The sequence below is a fragment of the Glycine soja genome, chromosome 17, assembly GCF_004193775.1.
Source record: "Glycine soja cultivar W05 chromosome 17, ASM419377v2, whole genome shotgun sequence".
Taxonomy (NCBI): Eukaryota; Viridiplantae; Streptophyta; class Magnoliopsida; order Fabales; family Fabaceae; genus Glycine; species Glycine soja.
Window position 1 is genome coordinate 40,089,169 of NC_041018.1, and position 23,806 is coordinate 40,112,974.

At 32.7% G+C, this 23,806-nt stretch overlaps 3 protein-coding genes across 4 annotated transcripts; all 3 read left to right on the forward strand.

Annotated features, from left to right (window-relative positions):
* Positions 1-473: 473 nt before the first annotated feature.
* LOC114393934 (THO complex subunit 5B-like) lies at positions 474-3,983 on the forward strand. The gene is made up of 5 exons (XM_028355439.1): positions 474-837; positions 1,070-1,360; positions 2,212-2,548; positions 3,026-3,357; positions 3,476-3,983. Exons 1-5 carry the CDS (start codon positions 571-573, stop codon positions 3,743-3,745), a joined length of 1,497 nt encoding a protein of 498 aa, XP_028211240.1. The 5' UTR covers positions 474-570; the 3' UTR covers positions 3,746-3,983.
* A 4,974-nt stretch (positions 3,984-8,957) lies between these two features.
* On the forward strand, positions 8,958-11,111 carry LOC114391758 (glutamate receptor 3.5-like). The gene is made up of 4 exons (XM_028352711.1): positions 8,958-9,165; positions 9,363-9,757; positions 10,090-10,387; positions 10,873-11,111. The coding sequence occupies exons 1-4, from the start codon at positions 8,958-8,960 to the stop codon at positions 11,109-11,111; spliced, it is 1,140 nt and encodes a 379-aa protein (XP_028208512.1).
* A 4,052-nt stretch (positions 11,112-15,163) lies between these two features.
* LOC114393049 (serine/threonine-protein kinase tricorner-like) lies at positions 15,164-21,710 on the forward strand. Of its 2 annotated transcripts, XM_028354306.1 has the most exons (12): positions 15,165-15,552; positions 16,189-16,363; positions 16,477-16,560; positions 17,484-17,725; positions 18,212-18,434; positions 18,749-18,913; positions 18,984-19,115; positions 19,319-19,432; positions 19,814-19,861; positions 20,745-20,823; positions 20,977-21,033; positions 21,292-21,710. In XM_028354306.1, the coding sequence occupies exons 1-12, from the start codon at positions 15,353-15,355 to the stop codon at positions 21,348-21,350; spliced, it is 1,578 nt and encodes a 525-aa protein (XP_028210107.1). In that variant the 5' UTR covers positions 15,165-15,352; the 3' UTR covers positions 21,351-21,710. The 2 variants fall into 2 exon arrangements, 1 of the variants encoding a protein (XP_028210107.1); XR_003662460.1 differs by lacking the exon at positions 21,292-21,710 and having other exon boundaries at positions 15,164-15,552; positions 19,814-19,902; positions 20,977-20,990.
* Positions 21,711-23,806: the final 2,096 nt, after the last annotated feature.

A 23,806-nucleotide genomic window follows, 5' to 3' on the forward strand; every position in this document is an offset into this window, starting at 1 on the left:
AAAATTTAAATAATAACTAATTTAACAATCAACAACATAAACAATCAACACTAATTTCAACAATTAAACTTAAAGTAAAATAATAATTTTTCAAGATAAATAATCCTTAAATAATAATCATTCAACTTAACTAATAAAATATTTAACTTAAAAGTCAAACCAATACATAATAATTATTTTTAAGTTCCAACAATTAAACTTAAAAAATAAGTAAAACAGTATTCATAATATTTTCTTTCTTCCCATCATGAAAAACTTAAAAAGTAAATATCAAATAATAAAATACTAATGCTAACAATAATTTCTAAAAATATTTGTGATGCGATCTCATTTGATTTGGTTTAATTCAATCAATCCGTGAAATTTGGAAAATAAAAAAAATCAAACCAAAATAATTAATAACCATAAATTTTTCAGGGGTTTTCAATATTTTGAATGAGTTTTGGTTCTTAAGCTGGATTTAGTTCAGTTCTAAATACCTAATCAATATTCATCCAATAGAACGCGCCCCTACTGAGAGACCCGAAACACACTCATTGCGCGGAAGCAGTTATCGCTGCAAGAACAACAATGGAAGACGGCGATACGACGGAGGAGGCGGTTGTCGTTCCGGTCTCAAACGGCGACGAGCAATCGTTTTCTCATTCTTCCTCACGGCAACGCGATTCGGAGGAGGATTCTCCGCACGAAACGTTGCGTAACACAAAAGCTTCAATAGAGAACATCGTAGCCGAGATTCTCTCTCTGAAGAACCAGGCAAAACCCAAACCACTCCTCACTCTCCGACTCCGAGAGCTCCTCACTCAAACGTTCCTCCACTTCGTCACTCTCCGCCAGGTTCCCTCACTCGCTAGGGTTTCGTTTTCTATTTTCCGCAATGCGACAACGCGCGTTTCGCTTTTTTCAGGCGAATCGCTCTTTTTATTTTTTATCGGAAAAATGTTAATTGTTAGTTAGTTTTTGTTATCACGGGAGATTGAACCCGTGACGTTTCCTCCTTTCCTTCTTTCTGCAATGTAACATCGTAAAGGATTTTCTAACGCGCCTTTCACTGTTTTTTTTTTTTCAGGCAAATCGCTCGATCTTGCTGGAGGAGGAGCGCGCAAGAACGGAAACGGAGCGTGCGAAGGTGCCTCTGGAACTCACCACACAGAAGCTTCAGAACCTGAGTTATGAGAAGAGTCAATTCGTGAAAGCGATAAAGGTGTGTAACGATTTCAAGTCGAAGTATCCTGATATTGAAGTGGTGTCGGAGGAAGAGTTTTTTCGCGGCGCGCCGCAGGATATGAAGGATTCCGTTTTGTCCAATCACAGTGAGCATAATCTCGTGCTTAAGAGGCTCAATTTCGAGCTCTTTCAGGTGAGTCAGAATCGCATTTGCTTCTGTTTATTGAGTCAGAGTTTGTTACTTACTAGATGTTGAAACATTAGGAGTTAGGAAGGTTTTAAATTGTGGTCACGGTTTCGTTGGAGTGGTAAGTTGTGGATAAATGCAGCCACAATTGCGGTCAAGGTCTCGTTGCGATTGGATAAAATAAATGCAGCAGATGTGGCCATCATTGTGGTCATGCTGAGGTCACAAACATCTTAAAAACCTTGATGTTAATGTCAAAATCAAGACTGCGGTTTAAAACCTTGTATGTACTCATGGGAAAATGAAATATATGTCCTCAGGATTTACCTTTGTCTAAGTATAATGGAAGTTGTTTTTTGTCCAATTAAAGAACAGAAAGAAACAGTGGAACTATTTAATTTTCAGGTGTTTGTAAATGTTAAATTGTACTATTGTGGTCATGGATGCTTCTGCTTCTGGCTCAAGTTTTGTATTGATAAACTAGTTGTTTTTCAAAAGAAGGATTTGAGGGTAAATAGATGTTGGCCTTGTGTCAATATGTCTCTCTGTATTTGAGAGGAGTATATGGAGTATGTCTGAATACTCATAATACAAATATATTAAGATTGTAGATACTTGATTTGATACTTTGTTCACAAAGGGTTTGAGAGCAACTTCTATTTGTATTTTCCTGCCAAATGAGTGTGGACATTTAGGTCAGTCATTTAATGAGCATCCAGACCTACTATGTTAAAGTTGGGATGTTCTTTGTCCTGTTTATTTATTTTTACAGCTTGCAGTAGTAATTTGCCTTTTTTGAGTTTTCTTGTGAATAGTGATAAATTTTCTTATACTTTATATTTACAATTTTGTATCAGCGCAAAGAGCTTTGCAAACTTCATGACAAACTGGAACAGAAAAGGAAAACCCTTCTGGATACAATTGCAAACCGAAAGAAGTTCTTATCTAGCCTCCCTTCACATCTCAAGTCTCTTAAGAAAGCATCGTTGCCGGTGCAAAATCAACTAGGAGTTCAGCATACTAAGAAACTAAAGCGGCATCATACAGCAGAGTTGCTTCCACCACCTCTTTATGTGATTTACTCACAGTTGTTGGCTCAAAAGGAGGCGTTTGGAGAATCTATTGATGTGGAGATTATAGGAAGTGTCAAAGATGCTCAAGCTTTTTCCCACCATCTAGCTCACAAGGACACTGGTAATTGAGTGTTAATTTGTCAATTTTAGCATTTTATTGATTGGAATTTATGTTATCCAATATCCAGTACTATTGCAGCTTCAGTGTATCTGCTGTTGCAGGACTATAAACTTCAGTATTGATGTTTCAACTTCAAACCCTGAATATCACTCCTATATATTTTCTGGAATATTAGTTGCTGCAAAATATGTTATATAAATAGTTTCAACACTAATCACTGGATAATGAGTAAAGGGAAAGAAGTTTATTGCTAGATTTAAAGTACTATTGTGATTGTTAATGGTCTTCACTCCATGTTACTTTGGATTTAATATTTCACATCTTTCTCAATGTGTTTGGTATACATCACTTAACTTCAGTGTTGTGTAAGCAATTGAATATGTTAATTCAGATTCCCCTTCAAATTTCATATTTATTTTTCCTCTGACCCAAAATAGAAAGTCTAGGGATTCACTATGTTGTGGTTTTATCACTTAGGCATTTCCACCACTGTGGAGAGTCCTAAATTGGAAAACAATGAACCTGATGAAGATGGTCAGAGACAGAGTAAAAGGCCAAGGAGGTTTCAAGGCAAGGAGAGCCTTGACCAGGCAGGAATATTTCAAATTCACCCACTTACTGTCAATCTCCATGTGTATGATGATGAGGTTACTGATCTTGAGTCTGCAAAACTCATTTCTCTAAAGTTTGAGTACTTGATGCAGTTGAATATTATATGTGTTGGAAACGAAGCATCTAATATTGGTTCTGAGAATGACATCTTAAGCGATTTATTCCCAGATGACACAGGTCTCGAGCTTCCTCACCAGGTTTGGGCATATTGTTTACATGTTGATGTGTACTTCATTTGTCTCTATGTGCAACTTTCATTTATTCTATCACCATTGCATTTATATGCCATTTGTTTTTATTTGTATGGTGATGCAGTCAGCTAAGCTCTGTGTCGGGAATGCTATAATGTTCAATGGTGATAGAACTGCACGTCCTTACAAATGGGCACAGCACCTGGCGGGTATTGATTTCTTGCCTGAGGTGGCTCCCTTGCTGCTTGCTAGCCGTGAAACTTCAGACAGTGGTGAAGCTGCCAAAGGTGAAGACTTCATAACTAGTCTTTCACAATATCGCCAACAAAACCGATTACAGACAGTTCTGCAAAAAATTCGATCAAGGATAAAAGCTCAGTTGGCTCTTCAATAATGAGTCACTTCTCTTTTATGTATACAGTTTTAGGATAGGAAGTGACTTCCTGGGTATTCATTGAATTAAAAATAATGCAGTCAACTGAAAAGATTGTTTTTGGTCTATGCTTTGGTTGTATTATTGTAACTGATATCTAGTTTTTTTTTGTCTGCCTGCTGTAAATCCTTGTAACCCATCTTTTGTAAGATTTGTGTTTTTGTCCATTTATTGAAATTCCATTCTATTTGGGAGAATCTCCAAGTATCTTGCTTATCAGTGTGGTTGGTATGCTGATTTTAAAATTTGTGAAACTCATTCACTGTCCTACACATGGAACAAGTAGAATCTCTTGCAAAGCTTTAGTGGTGACCTCTTCTGTTCCAGTGCCCTGCAAAAGTGTTCCATGGACTTTGATTCTCCTGTATGCAATTTGGAATTGGATGGTTCGTGGTTGGTTATCTATGACTTATGAGGGCTGGACCCCTGCCCCTTCTTAACGAGGGTTCATCTTTGTCTGTCCAAGAGTAGCATAATTCTGAATCAATGGCTGTTCATGTAGTTGAATGATCTGGTGCCACGAAGGAAAAGCTAAAGTATAAAGGAAGATAGGAACCTTCCAAATTTAGTGGAGCATAACTAACAATAATAAAATTTATCCCTAGTTGAAAAAGGCTTTACAGGAGCATAACTGTACTAAATTTATCATGTAAAGACCATGGGACAAGGAAAGAACAAGCCAACAAGTGGAGTAATGAATGACTTAAATACTTTTTTTTTTTTTGTAATTTAGCATTTTTTTTATTTTTTTTGTTTTAGTCCTTATAAAATTTATTTATTATGTTTTTTATCCTTAAAGTGTTTTAGTGTTTTCTTTGTTTCAAAAAAAAAAAAGATAGCCCTTAAAAATAAAATAAATATATTTTGTAAGGATTAAAATATTTTTTTTTGCAAAAACAAAAATGAAAAAAAATGTATTTAAGCCTAAATGAATTGCTAATTTGATATATTATAAAGGATAAAATTGAGAGAACATCATGGCGAGGATCTTATAGCACTTTTTTAGAACAACTTTTTTTAATAAAGCTTCCATGGTATTTTGCACTTGAAAAAAATATAATAGAAATAGTTATGTCTATTACATTCTCTTAACGAATCAATTTTCTCTACCAAAAAACAACGAGTCAATTTTAATGTTGTGTTTTCTTTTCTTTTTTAAAATATCAATTATCAAACAGAATGAAAGTCTATTCTCTTTTAACCTATCCACAAAAACTATTAAGAAATAACTAAATTGTTTGGATTTTAATATTATTAATTAGCAAATCAATTGAGTCCAAGAACTACTTAATGAGGTTTAATTCTTATTTGGGAGTAAGTCTTTTAAAGAAAACAATTGCAAATATATTGCTAACTGGGCCACCATTAAGAGAGAGTTCTATTATTAAAAAGATACAATAATAGTGTCAAAATTTTTATAAGCAAACACTGTTTTATTTTCCCTTCCCTCGAGAGCATTCATTCCCCTTTTTAGCAAGTGAGCGAGACTAATTTCTCATAAGATCATAATTTCTTTCTAGAATACTTTTATCATTCACATCAATGTCAATATCTAATCCAAGATCAAATGCTCAAGAGATTTAAGCTTCCTCTGCTTGGACTAACACATGTTGATACAACGACATTGATTACATAAATAAAAGTAGTTTTTTTTATTAAAAATATATTGTTTTTTTAAATGATTAAAATCGTTTAATGAATCTCACTATTTTTTTAACTAGTATTTTCATGATATTTGTTAAGGATTAAATGCGTGTTTGATTTATTGTTTGTAGCCTTGCAAACAACTGTCACATTTTCCAAAGCTTCAACCAGAGAAGTGAGTATCTTGATGGGTTGGAGAAAACGTGGGTTACGTTCAAAAACCAACATTTTCTCAAACACACCCTAACTCCTTGTAATAGAATCAATGAATAATGATGTTTTCTCGTTTACTCGGACTCCAGCCAAAGAAAGAAAAAATCGGGAAGCAGAGAAGAAGGCAAAGTTTCAAGACCAATCCAACAATTCTCTTGTCTGAATTCAGAAGTCAAATCTTTAAAATAAGTAGATGAAATTTTGAAGTTCATATTTATATACTTTTTTTTCTTGAAAAGTCTACAATAGTGATTACGTTTATACGCAATAGATGTTTTTATTCAGAAGATATTATCCAAAAGCAGAAGACTTGGACTAACACATGCTACTTTATAATAATGTTCTTATTCTCTAATCATATGTCATTTAATTACACCCCCCCCCCCCCCCCCCCCCCCCCCCCATATATAAATATGAACATAATTATGGATAGATCATAGATAGCTGAAAGCAATAGTTCAACTTTTTTCCTCAAGTTTGAACAATTCCATGTCTCGGTTTCCGTTATTGTTGGGAGTACTTCTGCTTCTGTTAGTGTGGTAAGAAGCTATTGCTTATGCAAATGATTATGAAATAAAAGGGAGCAACATAGAGTGCCCAATAATATTGAACTCCAAGATTGTTGTGAACATTGGAGCAATCATAGACTTGAGTTCTCGTGTGGGAAAGGAGCAGAAGACAGCAATGGAAGTTGCAATTGAAGATGTAAATCGCCAAAGTTGCTATAAGCTTGCCTTGAACTTCAATAATATTACTCATCGGAACCCATCTCCTACTATGTTGGCAGCTGGTAACGTTCAATTTCTTCATTTCATATTCTTTACATCTTTTTGGCACAACTAGTCTTCTTATTTACATATTACAACACTACCTTTTTTCTCTCTCTCCTTAATTACCAAATTTGTTGTGAGAAAATTTAATTTTAATCATACAATAATAAGTAAATGGTTAAAGTTATTTGATGAAACTAACTTTAATTAGATTTAATTACTTGATTGCTGTTATATTTGCACAAACTTTATTTTTTAGTTTATATATATATATATATATTTCAAAACCATATATATTAGTCCCCATACAAGCAAGTTCAAATCTATTTTGGTCTTTATTGTTAAAAGGAAAAAGTTAATGTAATTTAGTGTGACTGACTGACACTGACATGATATTGATGCGTGTTGTGCCTTACATTTAGTTTTTCAATTGTACTATCTTATGTTTTGGTCAACCACTACAAGGAGTGTCAATATAAATCACTAGTCATAGGCTACCTTATCATGTCCAAGAAGCATGTCTTTAAAAAGAAACAAAACCTGCAAGATTAAAGGAGGACAGAACTATTGATGAGGTAAAAGAAAAGAAAGAAATAGAGAGAGGAGAGTAGAAGACAAAGGAGAAAGAAGAACGGGAAAATGTGTTCATAGGGATTAAAACATAAAGAATGTGTTATTATAAGGACTAAAACATAAAAATTGTGTAAATATAAAAATCAAAACATAAAATAGTGTCAACATACCAAAACATAAAAATAATGCAACTATAAAGATTAAAATCTAAAGTGCCACAAATGTCAATGCCATGCAAATTTATATATTTTTTCTAACACTATTTTATCTTTGTCGTTAATATTCTTCTCTTTTTTTAAATTATTTACCAATGCAATTAATTAGAAATATTATAGTACAAAATAATTAATACAAAAATATTGTGAATTACGTCTTATAAAATAGAATAAATATCACTTTTAATTTGGGTCATATTTATCACTTTCAATGGAAATAATTATTTTTCTTAGTTATGATGCATTAAGTATTTGAGACTAATAAATAAGAATAGACTGATTGTTAATAAATGAACTGTTTCTAAGAATTACTCATGTCTAAGACTGTAATTTTATATTCCGATTGTTCACATTAACCTCCAATGATTTGTGAAAGTGAGATTGACGTTCAATGTGTAAGTAGAATTTAGATAAAACAAACACACCTAAATTACTACTTAAATAATATGCTGAAAAAAGCATATTATTTAAATGATAAAAAAATTACTATTTATTTCAACTTTGAAAGCAACAAGAGTTTAAACATTAGAAGAAAAAAATTCTTGGTTTTTACGACATATAATTAAAATTATTTTGATAAAGTAAACACAAAATCTCCATGGAGTACAGACCATTTTTAAGAAAATTATAGCAGTCTGTTGAAAAATCTAAAGCGTCCATTAGCTAAAAGACAAATTTTTATCTTCTTTTTTCAAGGCTTTTTTTTTTCTTTCTAAATTAGTGTAATTTCCTTTTCAAATGATTAATTTAGTATACCCCTTATAAATATTTTTTAAAATTGGTGTTAATTGTACATTTTCTTAACCAGGCAGTATTAAACTGTCTTATATTAATGAAATTTTTAATTAAAAAATAAAAAACAACTTAAACAAATATGCAAGTTATAACTTCTAATATGAAGAATAAAAATAACTTAAAAATTATGCAAGTTAGAAGAAATATGTTAAAGAGTGCGAGATGCTGCCTTGTGAATGTGAGGGTGTAAAAGTAATTTCCTCCAAATTAAAAAATATTTATTCATAAACTTGTATCTCGATCACTTTTTTAATCTCATTTTTTTCCTTGTTCTGTCTCTCTCTTTTTTGTGTCACATAATATCACCCCCAGCTCCTATCTTGTCTTTGTATCTCACTACAGGCAGTGAAGGAATAAGTATCATTTTGTTTTTAGTAACTGAATAGTGTGTATAGCCTTCAACCAATTTATTCAAGAAATAATTTTGTTTTTCATTTTCTCCATTTTTTTCATGCAACTACACATAGATCTTGCAAACAGCAAGAAAGTGCAAGTTGTCATAGGAACAAAACTCGATGCAACAACGTTATTCCACTCAATTGATGAAGACTCCAAGGATGTCCCCATCATATCTCTAACCTCAACAGCTAGTCCAGAAACAACACCAATCCCATTCACACTTCATCCAAATGAACCACGATGTCACCCTTCACATGCACTTCATCCATCATACACGAATTCAATTGGAGAAAAGTCACAGCAATTTACGAACACAGCAACTTCTTTGCCTCTCATTCAGAAATATTAACAAGACTCTCATATTCTCTCAGTCTAGTTAATGCTGAAATAGACCACTATGTTGCTTTTCCTTCAATAATAATCACTCTTTCAAACCCAATAGAAAACTACATAGAACAAGAACTTGTAAGGCTCAAGAACAAGAGCAATAGGGTGTTCTTGCTTATTCAATCTTCCTTAGAGTTTTCCACATTGCTATTTGAGAAGGTAAGGCAAATGTGAATGATGGAAGAAGGGTCGGAGTGGATCATCACTGATGATGTAGCTACTCATCTTGATTCATTGGATTCTTCTATCATGTTTAACATGCAAGGTATTATGGGGTGCAAAACCAACTTCATGGAAACGAGTGAAACGTTCAAACGTTTCAAATTTGTGTTTGGGAGGAAGTTCGGATTGGAATACCCTGAAGAGGAAAACTCCCAGTTACCAAGTATCTTTGCTCTTAGGGCCTATGTTGCTGTTTGGACCATTGCTCATGCATTGAAGAAATCACAAGGGAACTTTTTTTTCCTTATCAGGAAATATTTTACGTAGTGATCATGAGGGTCTTGGTGGGAAGATAAGCTTCAAGGACAGAATGTTATTGGAACCACCAACCTTTAAGACTGTCAAATGTTATTGGAAAAGGTTACAAAGAGTTAGCATATTGGTCATTGAGGTATGATTTCAGTGAGAACCTTGTTGAGCATGTGGTGGTGAACACAACAACAACAATTAGTGTTGGTTCTGCTAGAGTGCTTTTAGGTTCTGTGGATTGGCCTGGTGGGTTGAAAACAGTTCCAAAAGGTTGGGCTTACAATAGCACTGAAGGAAGGCCTTTGAAAATTGGGGTTCCAGCAATTGATCCATGCCCTCAGTTTGTGAATGTGAGTCATGATAAGAGACTGAATGAAACCCAATTCACAGGTTTCTCTATCAATGTCTTTGAATCAGTTGTTAAGCGCCGGCCTTATCACCTGCCTTTTGTTTTTGTTCCATTCTATGGCTCTTATGATCAAATAGTTGAACAAGTGAACAATAAGGTAAAGTCATTATCTATGCTAATTGAGATTCTGTTTAGATAAATTTCTCAATAAACACTTTTAAAAGAAGAAAATAAGAAAGAAAAATGAATTAACTTCTTTCATTAGTTAAAATTAGCTCAGTTAATTTGTGGAATCTCTTTCATTTCACTTCTCCTAAAGCTAATTTTAATTTATGCATATGCTAATTTCAATGTAAGAGATAAACTTAATCCATTTTACCTTCTTATTTTCTTTTGTGCTGCTTATTGTGAAATTTATCCCAATATCAAGTCCATAATTGTGTAGGAACAAAATTAATTATTTTATCATAATGTGTGTTTCTAATGCAGGACCTTGATGCTGCTGTTGGAGATATTCAAGTGGTGGAACATAGATATGCATTTGCGGAATTCTCTCATCCGTATGTTGAATCTGGTATAGCCATGGTGGTGAAAGTAAAGGCAGATAGATCCAAAGAAACCTGGATGTTCATGGACGCTTTTACAAAAGAAATGTGGATGTTGATGGCGGTGATGCACCTGTTCATAGCATTTGTAATATGGTTCATTGAAGGTGAAAACAATTCAGAGTTGAAGAGTCTTCGGGCCATTCTCTGGTTTTCTGTCACCACATTATTCTTTGTACACAGTAAGTCACGCTAATTAAGCTCTAAACTTCATTATGTGTTTCTTAGAATTTCATCAAATTGGCATTGTGGCATGGCTGAAACATTAATTAAATATGGCCTCATTATATATACTGATATCGTGCTGGTTGTAGAAACAAATAATGCAGTAAGGAAAACAAACTTCTTTTTTTCTCTCAAACTCATGTAGTCATCCCTCTAGTGGTTGATTAAAAGGTCATTTGTAATACCATTGCAAATCATTTGTACTAGAATAACATTTTTTATTCATTCAATATTCCTTAATGAAGTGAATTCTTATGTAGTACTTTGAATGTTAATTGGAACATACTGATATTGTAAAGGTTTTTTTTATAGAGTTTTCTTGTCATGAATTATCATGTAATTGAAAGTTGTTAACTTTTGTAGTAATTAAGCCATATCAAGAACCAATTCTAATTGTTTCAGTCTATCAAAATTAAACTCTTGAATATTTTCTTATATGTAGGAGAACCTGTGAAGAGCAACTTGGCTCGAGCTGTGCTAGCACCTTGGTTATTTGCTATTCTCATAGTGACTTCAAGTTTTACTGCGAGTCTTTCATCCATGATGACAGTGTCCCATCTTGAACCATCTGTGCCAGATATACAAACACTGCTGGGGACAAACGCAATCATAGGCTGCAACAAGAACACTTTTTTGGTCCATTACTTAGTTGATGAACTCAAATTCAACCCTGAGATTTGACTCCATCCATGATTTCCCAAGAGCCTTTGAGAACAAAGAAATTGTGGCTTCTTCTACCATTGTCCCTCATGCTGATGTCTTCTTAGCTACTTATTGCAAGAGCTACATCAAAGTAGTACCTACCTTGAAGCTTGGTGGATTAGGCTTTGTGAGTTTCTCTTCTCATTTCCCTACAAATGTCAACCTGCATGTTAGATTGAAAACTTGCTACATAATAATAACTTGAGTTTTTGACCATAATTTTACGCAAAATACCATAATAGATTATTGAAATTTAGGAGAGACAAGATGTTAGAAAACATTTTTTTTTATTCATATGAATCGAATGTAGATACCAAAAGAATTACAACACCTCAATGAAGTAGAACCCCTTAGTGAAAGCAAAGAATTATGTTACTGATTGTACTAATAATCTACCATTAAAATCTATAGAGAAAATTACATATTTTAAAATAATTTAAGTTTTATTGAAGGGTCAACTTCATTTTTCACCTTGAATTTCTGACTTTTCAGGAAGGAGTAGATCTAATAATTGATAAGATAACAAGTAATACTATACATATTCATTCAATTGTTCCAATTCTTTTTTTAATAGTGAGTCACATATATAAGACCAACTAATCATGGTATAAAGGATATTTTTTAGGCACATAAAGGTCCATTATTAAGCTAACATGATAAAAATCTATATAAGATCCTAATAGTCTCATGGTACACTTTATTTTAACAATCGGTTAGTCAAATAAAAATTACTTCTAAATGAGATATTTATATTCTACCTCATTGATGCAGGCATTCCCAAAAGGCTCAAGTTTAGCAATTGACATATCTCGAGCAACCCTAAAAGCCATAGAAAGTGGAGAAGGGCAAACCCATTGTGGATCAACAGGCAGCAAAATACAAAATGAACAACTAGGCTCTCAACCTTTCTTTGGCCTATTTGCCATTTGTGGAGCCATTGGTCTCTTTGGTTTGTTGGCAACCATTATTCATTTTGTTAACAGGAATCTACATACATTTATGAATTGCATATCATTATTACAGTTACAAAGAGGATTGTAGATAATCAAACTCCTTGGTGGAAAGTATCTAAACAAGTACACAAGGAGTGCACCAGTCCTAGTAAATATTCGAGGGAATACACCCCATAACAATGAGCTAGCTACATGAAGCGTCGAGTTACCAATTAACTACCACTCTTGACTAACCGATTGTATTTTAGAATTGTATTTATTGTATAGAAAGAAATAGAACTATAGAATTCACATATTTTTATATTGAAATTCACTAATTTTTGTACTATGTCAATATATAATTTTGGTATACTCAAATATTAATTAATTGATTAACGAGGTAGTGTTTTAGATTGTGATTCAAAAGTCCAACTTGTTGAAGCAAATCACCTCAATCCAAAGTTAGATTTTTTTAAAAAAATTTGAATAAATATGCACTCTAAGAGGTCCATCAAGTAGTCAGTTTTAACCAAAAGATCACACACGTTCGTAATGGATGACGATGACTACTTGACCATTACCAACTTGGTAGTCATTGTCATTGTAAGACAAATGTCAAGAAAAGAGAAAGTTTCATTTATCTCACCATATACATCTCAAGCTTTTACTTATTTTAACATTGGAGGATACTCCATCCCTCACCGGAGATAAAACTCAGAACAAAGGGAAGGTGGCATTATAGGTTTGATGAGGAGAGAAATTGGTAAGAACATGATTCATTTTCTATTTATAACGAAATTTGTTCTAATGATCTTTTAAAATTCAATTCACTTAATTTTTTTATTTAAAAAAATATAAAAAATAAATGTTAATGTATTAGTTTCTCTATATCTTTAGAAGATCTACCAAAAAAATAAATCTATTTTTATAATTCTGGCTGGAAAAAAAAAATCTCTCTTTAAAAAAGGTTAAAATGACAACAACAAAAAATTGGAGGGAGAGAGTAGAGTAGATCTGGCTTCTTTATTGTCCCTTCAAAATGACGTAATTTTGATTTAAAATGACATCGTTTTGAAAACATAATTTTTAAAATGACTAGAACAACATCAAAATAACATAAAAAAAAAAAAGACAGAAGAGAAGCCAATTTGATAAGCCAATTTGATACTGGAGTAGAGTGACATTTTTTTAGAAGAAAAGAGGAGTTGGACTTGAACCCACAGATTGGGCTCGTGCAATGGATGCGTGAAATTTACGCAGAATAATTAGAAGGTGGATCTGTACCACCTTGTTTCTATTCCATATGCATATGGATCTCCGCCGACAATAGCGTTATTTGTATCTCTCTCCACAAGTCAAAATCAGATAATATAATAATGATAGATGGATGCAGAATGCTTCTTCCAAAGATTCATCATCTTCAATCTTCATGTTCATGTTCATGTTCATGTGATCCCACTCCATTCATTCCCCAACAGAAATATTACACAAATTCATTGACCCCGCCCCATGATTTGTAGGACTACTACTTACCAAAAAACATTTTATTTTTATACCTTTTACTTTTACTATCAAATTATTTCACATAAATTCTTGAATTCTAAATTTGTTGTTATTTTTTTTCTCCATCGGATATAACAAGTGTCTTTCAATTCTTACTGAATAAAATATTAATCTCATGGTGTATGGCTTTCGTCGATATAAGATAATTTTACAAACGATAAAGATTAAATATGATTTTTCTCATTAAATCTTTCATATAATACCAACACAGGAATCTTATACTATTCTATTAATATTTGAGTTACCTGCTATTATATAAAAATAACATTTTTCAGTCAACCAAGCTTCATTAAATAATTACTGTATTATTGGTTTTACATTAAACACTTTTTTTTTTTTTTTTAATTTTACTTTCTTCGAAAGTCCTAGGAAATCTTAAATAATTCATTCACCAGGGTCATTGACCATCGTGCAACGGTTCAGAAGGCAATATTGGACTTTTCTCGGTCATTTCCATCCTACTCTCTATTTTATTCTGGGTAAAATGCATTTTAGGAATTTCAATATTTCATTATAATTAAGTTTTGTCCTTGTATTTTAAAAAGATGATTTTATCCATAATAAATATTATTTTTATAATATATAACTTTTGTCTCTCATTCTAGTATTTTAAGTGGATAAAATTCACTAATTCTTTAAAATACAAAAAAATCAAAATATTTACTTTTAGAATATATAGATTAAAATCATTTTAACCAAAAATAAAACCAGAAAAGGCTAAAAAAACAATTTAATTAAAATCAATTATCTTTTTTTTTGTTATGACTTTCAAAATATATATTTTTATTTGATATTATCGTAGTTAGGATCTTAAGTTTTCTAGTAATATCCAAAATATTTTCATAAATTTTAATTTTTTAATCAATTATGAGATTAATTTTCGGTCGAAATTTAGTTACACTTTGTATAAGTAACTAATATGTTACATATTTCTTTTGATTTTAAATATAAGAAAAAAATACATTTTTCTTGTCCTAAAATATAAAAAAATTAACTAATTTTATCTTATTTAATTTTATTATCTCTAAGCTTCTATTCATTTAATTGATGTGTTACTGTGTTAATTTTAATAAATTTATTTATCTTTAATATCAAGTTTTAATGAGAGATACATTGAAAAAAATATTTTTAATTAAAATTGATACAATTAAATATGATGATTAAATGTATGATATATAAGATTGACCTAATAGTAAAAAAAATAAAATAAAAAATATTTGATTCTTATCACTAACAAAATATTAATGATTAATAAATAAATATTTGTGATAAAAAAATTAACTTTTTTAATTTGGGTGTTATGTTTTTTGTTTTCCTTATATTTGATAGCACATGAAGTATAATATATTATAGTCATGATAATATAAATTTTTTAATCATTATCTAATAAAATAATAATTATGGTAAGCTTATAATAATTACTTTAAAAACGAATTTCACGGGATTTTATCACTACTTTAAAACTGAAAACATAAATAAAATGCGAAGACGTGGAGAAGCGACAACTCAGAGTTATAACTCTTATAAAACAGCTTGCTACAGCTTTGAAGCGTTTTATTTTACTAGTTCGTTTCCCACTCACACCAACAACACAAGCTACACCACCGGCACTACTAGCATCATCCTCCACAATTTGACGCGTCCTTTTGCTTGCTCCGCACGTCACATCGCGTTTTCTCAGATTCACTCTCGCCGTCGCAGATCTCGCCGCAGATCTGAACAACAATGGACGGTTACGACGGCACCGTCAGGCTCGGTGCCATCAACCTCAAGCACGATCGCGCCGCCGATTTCGACTCCGCCACCGCCGCCCCCGACGTCTCCGTCTCCTCTCCGGTCACGCGCCAGAAAGCCGCTGCCGCCAAACAATTCATCGAGAATCACTATAAAAACTATCTCCAAGGATTGCAGGATCGCAAAGACAGGTGCGTACTACGCTACCTTCGTTAGTAACCTACGTTACCTACCTCGCTCACCTACCTTTTCATTCCTATTTTCACTGTTCTACTGTTTCTTTCTCTCTTGCATTTAATCTTTTCGCTCTCTCAGGATCGATTTCGCGGTGGAGAATTTAATAATAGTACTTCCGATTTCAATGCGAATCATCAATCGTTTATTTTCCGTTCTTTTTCCTCTGCCTCCGCATCTCGTCTTCGAATTTTTTTTTCCTTCGCCGACAACGTGTTAGGCTTGTATCGGAATTTCTCCGTTTGAATGCTGTTTTTGACAATAGAGAGGCTCGTTGCTCGTAGCAGAGAAATTCTCGTGTTTATATATGCACGCAGCATTTAATAATTTTGATGTTGAATTTCCATAGATTTTCGTCGAATAATTCTTGTTAAGTGGAGTGAGTTTATGTTGATGATACTTTATTGAACAACAGCTCCATTAAAACGTATTGTTGAAACTTGATAAGTTAATGTTAATTATAATATTATTACTATGAATGTCTATATAATTTGGTATACATGATCACTTGTAAAGATAATATGACATGATTTGAATTAATTATGGTGTTAGTGGATACCTAGCTTATACATTTGTGTTGCTTTCTATTTCAGACGCAGAGCACTTCAGAGGAAAGTGCAAGAATCTCAGGTATCGGCTGAGGAGCAGGAGGAAATGATGAGGAACTTGGAGCGCCGAGAAACTGAGTACATGAGGCTTCAGAGACGTAAAATTGGAATCGATGACTTTGAGCAGTTAACTGTAATTGGGAAAGGTGCTTTCGGTGAGGTATGCAAACATAATCTTACTTCATAAACCTTTGGTTGATGTAATGAGCTGGTGGTAAGAACTTAATATGTTTATGCTTCACTATAAGTTCTTAACATTTTGAGAAAATGCAGGTGAGGTTATGTCGTGCAAAAGATACAGGAGAGATTTTTGCCATGAAGAAATTGAAGAAGTCGGAGATGCTTAGTCGCGGACAGGTACCAGCTGTCAAACTTAGCGCATAATCCACAATCAAGGTTTTAAAAAACGGTCTACAACTGCTATTTTAGTTGTGATGTCAAGTTTTTTTTTGGCTCTTTGTGACCACAATAGTGGTTGCATCATCGGCCACATTTGTCTACAATTTCCCACAATGTCAAGGATCGCAACAACATTGCAACTATGACTGCAGTTTAAAACCTTTACAATTCACCAGTATTTTGTTCCTTCTGTTTAGTCGATTGCATTAATACTTTCCCAATTACACTATCTGATGTTACATTGGTTTGATTCTTGTCGTGTATATGGTAAAATTAGAATTTAGTAATCTAGCTGAGATGCCTATGCTAATTTGCATCTTATCAGCACATAATTTTATTTTTAGCTACATCAATGTGAATGCTTTTATTTTGTGTAGTTTTCTAAATGGTTGACTTGTTTAGTTGTTAGGCGTTATGTCAACTTTCAATTTTCAATATCTATCTGACTGAGATCATCATGCTATACGGTGTAGAAATTTAACTTTATTTCTCGAATTCAGTCCAGTGGAAAACAAAGTGCTAGTCAGTAGATAATATCCACATGAGGTTGTCTGACTTGTTTTTGTGTGACCATCTCGCTTTCCTTTGTAGAGATGGCACTTTACAATGAAGACAACTTGCTCCCTTAGAAGGCTCCTGCTGTTTCCAGCAGCTCTGTTGTCTCACAATTGAATTTACCTGTTGTGGAGCAGATGCCATATGTCTTTGACATTGGATAAAAATGGAATAAAAACATTCATCATGTAGGGGCTTAGGGTTCAATTATGTTAAAGATTAAAAATTTCAATGCAATTAGACAAAAAAATATCTTTAGAAGGTATTCTGACCTTTGGGACCAATTTGTATATTTCTTTTTACATCATGATGTCAATCTAATTCAGGTGGAACATGTTCGATCTGAGAGGAACTTGCTGGCAGAGGTTGATAGCAGATGCATAGTCAAACTTCATTATTCATTCCAAGATTCTGATTTCCTCTATCTCATCATGGAATATTTACCTGGTGGTGACATTATGACATTGTTAATGAGGGAAGATATTCTTTCTGAAGATGTTGCTCGCTTCTACATTGCTGAAAGCATTCTTGCTATTCACTCAATACATCAACACAACTATGTACATAGGTATGGCTATTATCACACTGTTCCGTTTTTGTTCTATTGGTAGGCAATGATTAGCCGCTTTATGCATAAGAGGCTATAAGTAGTGGGGCAGAGAACACTTGTATGGTACAACATGATTGTCTCATGGCTTGGTCTAACAAAGACATAACATGCCGTCTGCTCTGAAATAATCAAAAAACAGTATTCGTACTTGTATGCAGCTTACCACTATTTACAAGGAATGCTGATTATGAGCGTATGAAATTTATATTTAGCTTTTCAGATTGTAAAGGAATATATTGCATCATCTCTTTGGTTATTGACCACTTTTATGCTGTTGTGAAATGATTCATATGAAATTATGGTACAGTGAATTGGTTTTTCAATAATGTTGAGAAAATCTTTAGGTTTTAAAAATAATGTTTCCGGAGAAAGATTTCAAAATTTCTGTGAGTAAATAAATTTTTTCTAGCGAAATGCTCAATCCAATATATTCTGCCTGTGCAGGGATATTAAACCAGATAACCTGATACTAGATAAAAATGGCCATTTGAAGCTTTCAGACTTTGGCTTATGTAAGCCTCTTGATGATAAGTATTCATCAATTTTATTGGAAAATGATGATCTTACCAGTCAAGAATCCACTAGTGAAACTGAAGGATATTCTGTCTCTCCTTGGTTGATGCCAAAGGAACAATTACAGCAGTGGAAACGTAATCGACGTGCATTGGTATGCCTCTCTCCCCATTCCATGTTCCTTAGTGGGGTATTGTAAGATTTGTAACTATTATTGGAAAACAAACAAATAATAAAAAATATATGAAGTAATGACTAAATGTGTGTTTGGATTAGTTTATTTTGTGTTCAGACCAGTTTATAATCAAAATCTTTCTGGGAGAGATTAAAGAAAAGGCAATAACCAAATACAAATATGCTCAAGTCTTGATGTTATTATGTTATTGGCTACTGATGTGTAATATTAAGTGGTAATTTTGTTTGATATATAAAGTCTGTTAGTTGTTATCAACTTCTATGTTTCTTCAGGCATATTCAACTGTTGGAACTCTTGATTACATGGCACCTGAAGTTTTGCTCAAGAAGGGCTATGGAATAGAATGTGATTGGTGGTCTCTTGGGGCGATCATGTATGAGATGCTTATTGGGTATCCTCCATTTTGTTCCGACGATCCAAGGATGGCCTGCCGTAAGGTAATATGATTGATTTCTCTTCTTATCTTCTTTTTATTCATAATAACCTGGTGCTTCTGTATTGTGTCAGATTGTTAACTGGAAAACGTGCCTGAAATTCCCGGACGAACCCAAGATATCAGCTGAAGCAAAGGATCTGATCTGTCGCTTACTATGTGATGTTGACTCAAGACTAGGAACCAGAGGAATCGAAGAAATAAAGGTGACAACTCTTATTGTTAGACCATTTTTTATGACAATTCCTTCAAACACTAGAGTGAAGCATATTTCTCATTTTGTTTTCCTTGTCTCAAGCTATTTATTCTAGGCATGTTTTGATTTTATGCCCTGAAAGTTGCCGGTTAGTGTTATGCCCTGATAATCAGCTTATGTCCTCTCTTAACAAATCAGTACTTGATTTTTCAGGCTCATCCATGGTTCAAGGGTGTTCAGTGGGACATGCTTTATGAATCAGAAGCAGCATATAAACCTACGGTCACTGGGGACTTGGATACTCAAAATTTTGAGAAGTTTCCTGAAGTAAGTTTATGCATTTATTCATATGCATCGGAAATGAGTGAAATTAATTATGCAACAATTTCTCATGCTCTAAAATCATGTAATTACCAAACATTTGATGAATGTAAGTGAAACAGCATTATGCATATAGTATCCTAAATGGTTTAGTTATATATGGTTATATACATTTATTGAGAACTTTTTCCCCAATCTTATATTGATTTTGGTTTGTGCAAGAGTCTGCCCATGTGTTTTTTATTTTGTTTTATTGACAAGGAGTCAATGACAGAATAATTTCCAGAATTTTTAGCCATGTAGGCTATTTATGTCTTCTGTTTTTTATGTTTTCTAAAGTCTAAGGACTCTACACACACCTAAACATGTGATTTGAATCATTGGCAGGTCGATGGCCCACCATCTGTAACAGCAACTGTTGGACCTTGGCGGAAAGTAATTTGTTTTCTCAAGCTTGTAATTTATCAAGATTGTTAGTAAGAACTTACTTGGTTGTCTTGTTCATGGCATACATACATATTTGGGTGTGCACTGTGGGCAAAGTGCAAGAAAAAACACTTCCTTTTGGTTGCACAATGTCTTTTACTTTAACTATTAACTTGGATTGATTTCTTTTTTTAATTATGTCTGCCTCCTGTTATATTTACTGATATTCATAGGTTAGTGCACTACTTTTTTTTTTGGTTTGGAGGCGTATATTATTTTAATGTTATTTTGATGAAGAATACAATATATTCTGCTGGATATGTAAACTATAAAATTTCATTAACACAAATGAAAGTCTCTATGTTGTGTTAATGAAATTTTATAGTTTATTGTCAAGTTTATTTGAAACTGTTTCAGTAGTCTTTTAAATGTAGCACATTTGCTGTTGTCTTGGAGCTTTCCCATTGCAATTAACATATGTGTGCAGGTGCGAGGGGAAAGTGCAAAGATAAAATAGAACACTTCCTTTTGGTTGCACCATATCTTTAACTATTAACCTGGACTATTTTTTTTGGCTAAATTACATCTTCCTCCTTTTATATTTACTGATATTCATAGGTTAGTGTGCTGCACTTTTAGGTTTAGAGGCTCATATTGATTTCAATGAGTAGTACAGTATATATTTGCATATCAAGTTGAAGCATTTTATCCTCTATTTCTGTGTTTTATTGTTAAGTTTATTCCACTTGAAACTCTGCTTCAATAGGTCTTCCAAAATAACACATTAGTGCTTTTGTCTTCTGAATTTTCTAGTTTCTTTGATAATTAATTTACTATTTATTTAAAATTGCAATCTTTTGATATTTTATTTTTGTTTATGATACTCTTGCAGATGCTGACATCCAAAGATAACAATTTCATAGGATATACTTTTAAGAAGTCAGACATCCTTAAATCACTTGAAAGTTCAGGTGTGCATACTTTTGTAGCACAACACCTAATTTTGAATTTATGCCTGTCTGCTTGGTGATTTCCTGGATTTAAATTTATATGAAATAAGAAAGCTGGTATAAAGGATAGAATTTAAGTATTCAACATTAATCCTCAGATTTTGACATTTGCAGATGCAGATATCAGAGTAAACGGATCATCGAAAACCCCTTCCTTGATTACCTTGTTAGGTATGAACACCTATATATACTTAATGCACATATGCAAGGCATGCACGTATGCAGTCTTTCTTTTGATTCCCTTGGATGGAGTAAACAATTTACATGTTGCAAAATTCTGTAATCAGCCCTGAGGAGAAGAAATATTCTTTGACAAATGAAAATTGCAACATTGTTGTAGCTTTGTTTCTTCTAGTGTGACCAATATTGACTGATGACTATAATTTGGTATATTTACAGCTGATCTAATAACATCCTTTGGTTATGCAGGTCGGATTGATTTGCAAGACACCATCATACCAGAAAGTGAGCAGAAGCCAGAAGCTTGAATCAAACTAACTTTTTTTACATTTACTCGATTTTGTATTCTATTCTTTATGCTTGGCGTTTGAGATTGTAGATGACAATGTTAGCAAGCATATTCATAGTTCAATTACAGGGAAAGACTGGGCACTGGAGTAAGGTCATTGATCATGGTGTGGTTAATACCATGCAGCTCTGTTCTACTGCTCAAAAGATGATACTATCCTTGACATAAGTGAGACCTGTGCTGTTCATATACAGATTCATTTCAATCTCCAGAAATCCAATCATTTATGCTGTTAAGTAATGAAGAAATTTTGTCTATTATTTTTGTATACAGATATTTTGATCATTTTTTTGTTGTTGCAACGAATAGTGTTTACATATATGCGTGGTCACACCCTACACATCCTACTAAGTACTAATATATGGTTTGGGGGGAAAACTCTAATCTGACAACTCATTACATTTCAGAAAAAAGGAAAACCGAATTCTAGGAGTGTCAAAGACCTGTTTGTGCGCATAGCTGCATCAAACAGCAACGTAAGTCACATTTTTCTTCCTGAAATCTTCCTTTTAAGTATGCGTTTGGATTTGCGTTAAAAATCTACGTATTACGTGAGATTCATGTCATATTGTTAAAAAAACGTGGAAACAAGTATTAGTTGCTTAACGTTTCAAGCACATCTAGTGCGTGGTAAAGTCCAAAACACGCGTAAGTTTTAATATAAAAAGTATAATGTACTTAGTTTTTTTTTTTAGTTAATGAGTAATTTCAGTCCTCAAATAATTTTTACTTATTTATTCTCTTGCTTTTTTTTTAAAAAAAAATTATTGCGATGAAGTCTGATTTAAAATCATTACAAACTAATGTGATTGTTGTTTTCAACACTGTGATTTAAAATTGCTAACCAAAGCATTTGATTTCACCCCTATAAGTTTTTAAAAAACTTATCATTTTTTACTAAATTCCAATATGTTTAAATTATTTCTTGCTTTAAATCTGTCTCAAGTGCTTACTATTTTTTTTTATTCATTGGAAAGATAACACAAGGGAGGCAACCCTAAACAATCTCTAAGTGTGCTAAGGGTAGGAAGGGGATTATGAAATTATCCCAAGTACAAATTGGTGAACCCCGATGTTTGTTAGATAGTGGGCACTAGAGTTACCCTCATGAATGATAAATATGTTGTAACTAGTAAGGACCAATCACGGTTCATGCGGTCCAGGACCCTCAAAACTAACCCTGCAATAGCATTCACAAATTGCGAAATTAAAGATTTAAAGGTCTAGATATTTGATAAAACTTAACTTAGTAATTAAAATATTACGAAATTAAATTTGAGAAAAAATATTAAAGGATTAAAATCATATTAACCGTTTCTGATGAAGTAAAATGTAATTAAGAAAATAATAATTAGTAGTAATTGTGGTGCTTCTTTAAGAGTGCGTATGTTTTGAGCTTTGTAAAATAAGTTTGAGCTTATAAAGCTATTCATATTAAAGTCATTTTGAACCAATGATATTTTCTGATTTGTTAATTTCTTGAAATTGTTGATTTTGAAGAGTGTTATTTTTATTTTATTTTCAATCTTATGGTGATAAATAGATATTTTATTTTTATATGGAAATATTGAAAATTATCATGAAATTAATTTATTGACTTTGATTCTCATTCTTACTTTTTTTTCGTATAATTTGAGTTTAAAAGAGAATATTCCTCATTATATTAGCAAAAAAGTTATAACCAAACATGTTCTTAAATTTAACCAAAAAAAAGCATAATTATTCTCGAAAATGACATTTCTGAAAATATAATCATAATATCTTCAAGCAAATCCAACCAAACGAGAAGAGCATGAGGGTCCAGGGATAAACGGATGCTGATGTTGTAGCACGATGCTTCATATCATCATGCGTTCCATGATTCATACTTCTCATGAGCTTTGTTGGGATATTTGTTTATTTTTATTTTATTGTTGCCTTCAGTTTCAGCTGGTAGTAACGAATACGATGCGTCATATGGCTCTGTCCCTGCCGTTGTTTTCTATACCTTTGTCGTGACTCGTTTGTTTAATTACAGCCGCATTCTTCTTTTCTCTTATTTTTCATTTCTATTAATAATAATCCCTTGCAATTGCCGTCTACTAATCTAATAATGGTTTGACTTGAGATGAAATTATACGCCACTCAACCCCATTATGTAATGTATCATTCTATTATCTCTTATTAAATCCAAATAAAATTCATTCACGTTTGATGACCAAATGCATCAATAGTTCAATAAACACAGAAATACTTTTTGAAAAGCTTAGTATGCTCTTTAACCTTTAGATCACACAAGATCTAACTTTATTGAATTTAATACTCGTCTTTTATATTCACCAAATTGTAGCCTTAAAAAATTACCCAATCTCCTTTTCAAAGGAAGTATAATTTATCATTTTGTTCTGAATTATAATCTTTAAAAATAAAATACTT

Excerpts from the sequence above, each read along its gene's own strand:
- LOC114393049 (XM_028354306.1), top strand. The coding sequence starts at position 15,353 with ATGGACGGTTACGACGGCACCGTCAGGCTCGGTGCCATCAACCTCAAG. Across the intron at positions 19,116-19,318 it reads GAGGAATCGAAGAAATAAAG|GCTCATCCATGGTTCAAGGG; the intron begins GTGACAACTCTT and ends TTGATTTTTCAG. Across the intron at positions 19,862-20,744 it reads CTGTTGGACCTTGGCGGAAA|ATGCTGACATCCAAAGATAA; the intron begins GTAATTTGTTTT and ends ATACTCTTGCAG.
- LOC114393934 (XM_028355439.1), top strand. The coding sequence starts at position 571 with ATGGAAGACGGCGATACGACGGAGGAGGCGGTTGTCGTTCCGGTCTCA. Across the intron at positions 838-1,069 it reads ACTTCGTCACTCTCCGCCAG|GCAAATCGCTCGATCTTGCT; the intron begins GTTCCCTCACTC and ends TTTTTTTTTCAG. Across the intron at positions 3,358-3,475 it reads GTCTCGAGCTTCCTCACCAG|TCAGCTAAGCTCTGTGTCGG; the intron begins GTTTGGGCATAT and ends ATGGTGATGCAG.
- LOC114391758 (XM_028352711.1), top strand. The coding sequence starts at position 8,958 with ATGGAAGAAGGGTCGGAGTGGATCATCACTGATGATGTAGCTACTCAT. Across the intron at positions 9,166-9,362 it reads GGAAAACTCCCAGTTACCAA|GTTACAAAGAGTTAGCATAT; the intron begins GTATCTTTGCTC and ends TTATTGGAAAAG. Across the intron at positions 10,388-10,872 it reads CACATTATTCTTTGTACACA|GAGAACCTGTGAAGAGCAAC; the intron begins GTAAGTCACGCT and ends TCTTATATGTAG.